Genomic DNA, 8,486 nt, shown 5'->3' on the forward strand with positions numbered 1-8,486 from the left:
ACTGAACTGAACTCTCTCTCTCACACACACACACACACACACACCCACACACACACTTACACACAACTGTGTGACTGATCCGCACAAACCGGACTCAACACCCATCATACACTTCGTTCACCCAGGTTTCAATACCAATCACATTTTTCACGATCGCAAAATGTTTACATGCCGTCTGTTGCTGATTCCGGGACTTGTTATTTTGCACAATATTCTGTCCAAATCCTTTGGTCACTGTTCACTTTATTTTTGATTGCTGCTGCTGCTGAATTGCACAAATTCTGTTTACATTTTTCTGTTTACACTGCACCTTATTCTGTTACGACAGGTTTTACTGGTGGAGCTATTTCTATTTTAATTTTTATATTTTGTGTATTGTGTATTGTCCTGCACTGTCCTGTGTTGTCTTGCACTGTCCTGTGTTGTCTTTTGCACTGTTTGCACCAGCTGCACCCATGCACTTTATGTGGCGAGGATCTTAGTTCTCGGCCCTGTGTTCTTCTGTTCTGTACTGTTTGTTTTATGTTGTTCTATGTAGCACCTGGGTTCAGGAGGAACGTTGTTTCATTTCACTGTGTACTGCATCAGCTATATATGGTTGAAATGACAATAAAAGCTTCTTGACTCTTGACTTGACTTCTCCAGGTTACTGAGACTGAGGCCAGAAGTAACTACTTAAACGTGTGGAAAAAAGGTCTCAGAATAACAGAAGTACAGCATCAAACAAGTCTGTAATAACGACAGTGTAAAAGCATTCAGTGTAAATTGACAGTAGAAGAATAGCAGATGTGTGTTATTACATTCTGTACAACCTACACACACACACTGTACAACCTACACACACACTACAACCTACACACACTGTACAACCTACACACACTGTACAACCTACACACACTGTACAACCTACACACACAACACAGAGCATCTTACTGGTTTATACAAACACAGTCTGTTAAATTGTACAATAAGGGGTTTATGGAATAAACTGGAAAGTTCTTCATACAGGATATTGATGAGAAATAAGAAGATATGTTGAATGTATGAGGTGTAATAATAAAAAGGATGAAGGATCATTAGGGAGAGATCACAGTGTTCTAGTTTTGTGGTTATTTGTAAATACTTTTTTCTCTTCACTTTATCTATACTTATGCTTTTGATTTTTTTTCTGTTTTATGTGGATATCTAAATGATTATCATTTGGACTGCGAATGTGTGATGTGGTAAATATACCATTTGTTAATATTAGTATTGCTAAACTAAAGATTTTCTCATCTTATGTGCTTCAGAATGAAAGAACACAACAGTAACAACGCCTCGTGTGTTTCTTTTTTTCTGGAGCCTGTTAGAAATCTGCTGGCTTCCTGGTTGTGAAACTTTCTGATGGTGGTTTTCTGCACTGTATCATCCGCTAGTTTCACGATGAATCCCACAACCGCTTCCGTAAACATGTTGACGTCATCAGAGCTGCGACTGAACATGTCCCGGTCTGCGTCATCTTGAGCGTCCTGCAGAGCGGCCACCGATTGGTCAGTCCATCGCGTGACTTCCCTCTGAACCGGAACTTCCTGTTTCAGCCTTTATTTATTTGTAAACAGGTATGAAGAAGATGGCGGCATGGTCCGATTTCCCAAACGGTGGACGTGATTGTGCCTTGTAACTGTTTTTAAATGCTGCCTTCGGGCAGTGTAAACACCCGGACTGCCGTTACTCTCAGATGCTTTCTTTCTGTACAAAGACTGTGTTAAAAAGGGAGTGTGAAAGATAATTAAAAGGATGAATAAATGCTAAAAAAAAATAAATACACCAGATTTCCAGGAGCTACAGCAACAGACTGTGTAGAACATCTTGGAATGTCTTTACTCCTGCATGACTGCACCATGCTGGGAATATCATCACCCAGGAAGAACACAAGCTGGTGGACACCATGAAGAGTCAGAAATCTGGTTATTAACCAAAAAAGAGATTTTATTGACATTGATCATAAAAAACCCCACAAACAAGTGCAAACAAGTCACTTTATTATAAACCAGGAAACAATAAAACTACATAATAAATAAATAATGCATATTACACATGACCAAATCAATGACCAGTAGCAGGATCCATGGATTTACTTTATTTATATCCGTTCAGTATTTCCAGTCTAACATCTAATTTAAAATCCAACATTAATGTGGAATCAGGAAGAAATGTCGACTCAGGAGTCATTAGTGCGAAGGTTTAATAATATGATGGACACTAAAGCAGCATATCCAGAGACTGTAATCGAGTAGAACATGGTGTATTGGTTGCATGGTGGGGTGAAGTGTGGCGGGAAGGAAGGAATGAGTTTATCAACATTTAGTGCTCATGATCGCTGCCTGTAATGTCGTGTACTGTTCAATATTTCATAACAATAAATGACTTCATTTCAAATCTCTAGTAATTCAATATCAATTTGTATAAATGACAGTAAAAGCTTCTCTCTGAGACCCTGCGGAGCTGCTGAGCATCACATTAGAATGGAAATATTAGTAGTGATGAGTATTAGTGAGAGATTTACACACTGTGCCGTGTCCTCGTGTCCTTTATAGTCACTGTGAAGTGTATGTTTATAAACACACTGTGGAAATAAATGACCTCTACTACACTGAGTGGACTGGAAGAGGAACTTCTGTTTTGTGATGTTGCTCTCTTCTGCTCCAGATGCTTTGTTTGGAACCCTTAGAGCGCCCCCTAGAGCTCAAACAGGTGACAAGTACAGTTTGGGTTCTTTATTGAAATGCTGGATAATTGCACAATGGAAATAATCAGAAGAAGAGACTTTTTTTTTTACGATCCAGAGCTTCCAGAAACAGTGAAAATACCCTGATGAATAAATGTCACCAGCAGCAGCAGTGAGATAATCGATTACTGTTAATACAGTAGCCTTAGAGGGAGCTGTATTCTTCATCAAACAGCTGAGAAGGAGAGATTGAAAGTGTAATGGAAGGAGTAGGAGAGAGAGGATGGGTGGAGGAGAGAGGTGAATGGAGGAGAGAGACAGACGGTGAGGGAGAGAGAGACGGGCGAGTGGGATTGTGTGGAAATGGAGGGGCAGGAGGGAATGAGGAAGGAGGAGATGGAGGGCAGAAGTATGGAGAGAGTGGGGAGAGAGGGGGAGGTGGAGAAGGGCATGGAGGGGGAATGGAAGGAGGAGGAGGTGGAGCCGGAGGGTAGTAGAATTGTGACATGGGGTAGAAGTCAGACTTTGGCTTGGTTCCAGCCATCAGCACGGACTTGGTGTAATTATTCAGAGTGGAAACTCCAGAACTCATACAACAGGTGAAGCCCACCCAGGCCACGCTGATACACACACACACGCACACACACACACACACGCACGCACACACACACGCACGCACGCACACACACACAGAAAGAGAAAGGAAAAAGAAAAGCAGATAAATGCTCTGTGGGAGTCTTTCTGGATTTGTTTGTCACTATGGGTTCAGTGGAGTCAATAAGAGCTGATAGGAGGATGAGTTTATTTCCAAATGAGTCAAAGTCAAATCACAATCAATACAATAAATAGATATATAGAGATGGGGGGGGGGGGGGTAATGTCAGACATGTATATAGCGATAAGTGATAATGTGAAGTGACCAGGGTGGAGTGGTGACAGTGATGGTGATGATGGTAGTGGTGAACATGAGAGGGATGGTGGTGGTGGTGGTGATGGTAATAATGATGGTAATGATAGTGCTGATATTGATGGTGGTTATGTTGGTGGTGGTGATGATGATGATGATGATGATGATGATGAGCGTGAAACTCACTAAAAGGCCCAGGAGTATCCATAACGATGCGGTTTAAAATCCTCCGGCCCACTGGATGCTGTTGCCTGGAACACCTGCATGAACATTATGTGGCCTACCATTCCCACCAGACCTGACACACACACACACACACACACACACACACACACACACACACACACACACACACACACACACACAAACCTGATTAGTTACTGCTTTTCAGTAATTTAGAAAATATTAACATAGAATATAAAAAGAGAATTAAAACAGAATATTAACAGCAGTGTTCAGTGTGTGTGTGTGTGTGTGTGTGTGTGTGTGTGTGTGTGTGTGTGTGTGTACGTACCCGCCAATACGGTGAACACAGCAGCATAAGCGTTTAGTAAATCTCCCCAATGATGAAGCAGTGGCTTCCACTCAGAGAAACACACCTGAACCATCAGCAACACACAACTGATACACAACAAACTGATATACATCAACTCCATCAACACACACAGCCAGAAAATCCCTACAGAGAAACAGAGAGTGAACGTGAACAATCCTGGGCAATGGACCTCAATTTGTGTGTGTGTGTGTGTGTGTGAGAGAGAGAGAGAGAGAGAGAGAGACCTTTCTCTGAAGGAGGCGTGAGAGCCATAAAACTGCGACATTTCTCTTCTAAAACAATAAACAGATACAAGTGAGACACACACACACACACACGCGCGCGCACGCACACACACACACACACACACACACACGCGCACACACACACACACGCGCACACACACACACAAACCTCTACCTTTAATCAGGGTTTTGAATTTTCATTTCAGCTGTTACACATTATAATCCTCTTTACACACACAGTATGGTATTAAGAACTAAAAGGTATTAAGTGCATTTTAAACCAATGAAATCAAACCCAACAGAGATGCTGCCTGTCCTGATGCTTGATATGTAGAATATTAGAATATTAGGCCACACCTACACACAACCACGTTTTAGTCCTTGTGCCCACTGGCTCATTCTGACTCCATGCTCTCTGGCCCCATCCGATCACCCATGAACCCGTCTGACCCATTAAGACCTCTTCTGACCTCCCATGCCATCTTGCTCTTTTTGATGCCCCCATCACTACTTCTGACCTCTTATGCCCTTTGACACCTTCTGACCCCCATGTCCTCTGGCTCTCTCTGATCTCCATGCCCTCTGGCCCCATATGACTCCCCATGACCCCTGCTGACCCCTTTATGCCATTAGGCTCCTTCTGACCCTTCATAGCCTCTGGCTCTTTCTGAGCTTCAGTCCCTTCAGCCATATCTGACCCCCATGGCCCCTTCTGACCCCATTCATCCTTGTGTATGTTTTCTTCACAGCAGCTCCAGATCCCAGCATGGAAGGTGGGAAAGATGAAGCGGTCATCCCCTGTTTCCCAGGTGAACTGGGTGGAGCCGTTGGTGAACAGGTCAGACGGTGTGCAGGTGCGATGACGCAGAGGAGAACACAGAGGCTTCGGCACCTTCTGGACACCAGAACACCAATTAGATGCAAGCAGAGAGATGAAAGACAGGATGAGGGAGAACAGCGTCTGCAGGAACGACAGACGAGGAGAGCGTAGAAGAGAACAACATGCCATCTAGTGAAACACACACACACACACACACACACACACACACACACACACACACACACACACACACACACACACACACACAGGTTTCAGAAAAGTTCCAGCTTTACCTCTGACTGTTACAAAGTACTGACACGGGAGACTCCTTCCACAAATGTTACGTGAATACATTCTCCTTACACAAAACTTCAGCGTATTCACTATTATACAGGTGTGAAACCCTAACCCTAACCCTAACCCACACTGCCTGAGTCCCTGTGAACAAGCTGTTACTATGGAAACCATAACATATGCTTTATGTATACCTGCGATTTCTCACTGCATCTTTGTTGAATTGTTGTGGAATGAGAGAAATAAAACATTTTGTGTAACTGATTTTGTCACTAATTTCCCTGTCAAAAGATGATTAAGACAAAACACAGCCAACAAAGAAACAAAGCCACTGATAGTAAACCATTTTACACAATATGTGCTGCTTATATTATTTATTCCTGTAAATATTAAACAGTATAATTCACTTACCTTCTCTGTCTATCTGATCAAATATGTTCAGTTCTGTCAAAATACAACTCTGCTCCTGAGTCATCTGGATAGCACACACACACACACACACACACACACACACACACACACACACACACACACACACACACACACACACACACATTTATTCATCAGAACGGATTAAATCACGGCTGTGCTTCCATCTGCTTTAGATAATTCTCTATCATATTGAACCAGATTGTTATTATGATGTCATCGGCTCATTACCATCAGGTGACCTCTTTAATGTGGTGTAATATTTAAGAAATCCTGAACATTTTATACTGAATACCAGAATATTGAACTCTGTGTAATTCAGTGGGATTTAATTCAATACAGTGATATTCTGTGTTTTGACGATTATGAGTGTTAGGGGTTAGGGTAAAAGATCAGGGTTAGGGTAAAAGATTAAGGTTAGGGTAAAAGATCAGGGTTAGGGTAAAAGATTAGGGTTAGGGTAAAAGATTAAGTTTAGGGTAAAAGATCAGGGTTAGGGTAAAAGATTAAGTTTAGGGTAAAAGATTAAGTTTAGGGTAAAAGATCAGGGTTAGGGGATGGGGGTTAGGGGATGGGGGTTAGGGGTTAGGGTAAAAGATTAAGTTTAGGGTAAAAGATTAAGTTTAGGGTAAAAGATTAAGTTTAGGGTAAAAGATCAGGGTTAGGGTAAAAGATTAAGTTTAGGGTAAAAGATTAAGTTTAGGGTAAAAGATTAAGTTTAGGGTAAAAGATCAGGGTTAGGGTAAAATATTAGGGTTAGGGGATGGGGGTTAGGGTAAAAGATTAAGTTTAGGGTAAAAGATTAAGTTTAGGGTAAAAGATTAAGTTTAGGGTAAAAGATCAGGGTTAGGGTAAAAGATTAAGTTTAGGGTAAAATATTAAGTTTAGGGTAAAAGATTAAGTTTAGGGTAAAAGATCAGGGTTAGGGTAAAAGATCAGGGTTAGGGTAAAAGATTAAGTTTAGGGTAAAAGATTAAGTTTAGGGTAAAAGATTAAGTTTAGGGTAAAAGATCAGGGTTAGGGTAAAAGATTAAGTTTAGGGTAAAAGATTAAGTTTAGGGTAAAAGATTAAGTTTAGGGTAAAAGATCAGGGTTAGGGGATGGGGGTTAGGGTAAAAGATTAAGTTTAGGGTAAAAGATTAAGTTTAGGGTAAAAGATCAGGGTTAGGGGATGGGGGTTAGGGGTTAGGGTAAAAGATCAGGGTTAGGGGATGGGGGTTAGGGGTTAGGGTAAAAGATCAGGGTTAGGGTAAAAGATTAAGTTTAGGGTAAAAGATTAAGTTTAGGGTAAAAGATTAGGGTTAGGGTAAAAGATCAGGGTTAGGGTAAAAGATCAGGGTTAGGGTAAAAGATCAGGGTTAGGGGATGGGGGTTAGGGGATGGGGGTTAGGGGATGGGGGTTAGGGGTTAGGGTAAAAGATCAGGGTTAGGGTAAAAGATTAAGTTTAGGGTAAAAGATTAAGTTTAGGGTAAAAGATCAGGGTTAGGGTAAAAGATTAAGTTTAGGGTAAAAGATCAGGGTTAGGGGATGGGGGTTAGGGGTTAGGGTAAAAGATCAGGGTTAGGGTAAAAGATTAAGTTTAGGGTAAAAGATTAGGGTTAGGGTAAAAGATCAGGGTTAGGGGATGGGGGTTAGGGGATGGGGGTTAGGGGATGGGGGTTAGGGGTTAGGGTAAAAGATCAGGGTTAGGGTAAAAGATTAAGTTTAGGGTAAAAGATTAAGTTTAGGGTAAAAGATCAGGGTTAGGGTAAAAGATTAAGTTTAGGGTAAAAGATTAAGTTTAGGGTAAAAGATTAAGTTTAGGGTAAAAGATCAGGGTTAGGGTAAAATATTAGGGTTAGGGGATGGGGGTTAGGGTAAAAGATTAAGTTTAGGGTAAAAGATTAAGTTTAGGGTAAAAGATTAAGTTTAGGGTAAAAGATCAGGGTTAGGGTAAAAGATTAAGTTTAGGGTAAAATATTAAGTTTAGGGTAAAAGATTAAGTTTAGGGTAAAAGATCAGGGTTAGGGTAAAAGATTAGGGTTAGGGGATGGGGGTTAGGGTAAAAGATTAAGTTTAGGGTAAAAGATTAAGTTTAGGGTAAAAGATTAAGTTTAGGGTAAAAGATTAAGTTTAGGGTAAAAGATTAAGTTTAGGGTAAAAGATCAGGGTTAGGGGATGGGGGTTAAAGTTATACATTAAAAGAAGATATAAACACATCTGTAAAACACCATGAAGACTTCTCACAGAAACTGTATATTTGAAGTGAAATAAGGGGAAATAAATGATAACCGTTCATTATCAATAGTTGATTTGTTTTGGAGAATTGTCTTTGGGAAAGGTGGTTACTGTCCTAAAAGAACTGTACTGAATCTGCTCTGGGTCACATGATCCTGCTCCATCACATAAACATCACCACATTACATTACAGAAATCAAGAAATGTTTCTAATTATTGAATTTGACTGATTTATAAGAATTAAGAATAATAAGAATTTAATAAGAATTAAATTAATATTACTTCATCAAATATGAAACATTAACCACTAAGCGAACATCTTTACCTCACA

At 40.7% G+C, this 8,486-nt stretch overlaps 1 protein-coding gene across 2 annotated transcripts; it reads right to left on the reverse strand.

Annotated features, from left to right (window-relative positions):
• Positions 1 to 637: 637 nt before the first annotated feature.
• gsg1 (germ cell associated 1) lies at positions 638 to 6,264 on the reverse strand. Of its 2 annotated transcripts, XM_083545102.1 has the most exons (8): positions 5,920 to 6,264; positions 5,112 to 5,403; positions 4,395 to 4,442; positions 4,129 to 4,293; positions 3,801 to 3,912; positions 2,550 to 3,327; positions 1,808 to 1,943; positions 638 to 1,728 (listed from the first exon to the last, which is right to left on the reverse strand). In XM_083545102.1, the coding sequence occupies exons 2-6, from the start codon at positions 5,401 to 5,403 to the stop codon at positions 2,913 to 2,915; spliced, it is 1,032 nt and encodes a 343-aa protein (XP_083401228.1). In that variant the 5' UTR covers positions 5,920 to 6,264; the 3' UTR covers positions 638 to 1,728; positions 1,808 to 1,943; positions 2,550 to 2,912. The 2 variants fall into 2 exon arrangements, with proteins under 2 accessions (XP_083401228.1, XP_083401229.1); XM_083545103.1 differs by lacking the exons at positions 638 to 1,728; positions 1,808 to 1,943; positions 2,550 to 3,327 and having other exon boundaries at positions 3,645 to 3,912.
• Between the last annotated feature and the right edge of the window lie 2,222 nt (positions 6,265 to 8,486).

This window comes from Silurus aristotelis (assembly GCF_946808225.1).
Source record: "Silurus aristotelis genome assembly, chromosome: 6".
NCBI lineage: Eukaryota > Metazoa > Chordata > Actinopteri > Siluriformes > Siluridae > Silurus > Silurus aristotelis.

What these genes read in the sequence shown, in the direction of transcription:
- gsg1 (XM_083545102.1), bottom strand. Translation starts at nt 5,403, where the DNA reads ATGGCATGTTGTTCTCTTCTACGCTCTCCTCGTCTGTCGTTCCTGCAG. An exon ending in CATACACAAGGATGAATGGG is followed by an intron (nt 4,443 to 5,111) that starts GTCAGAAGGGGC and finishes TTATTGTTTTAG; the next exon opens with AAGAGAAATGTCGCAGTTTT. An exon ending in TGTGTTCACCGTATTGGCGG is followed by an intron (nt 3,913 to 4,128) that starts GTACGTACACAC and finishes TGTGTGTGTCAG; the next exon opens with GTCTGGTGGGAATGGTAGGC.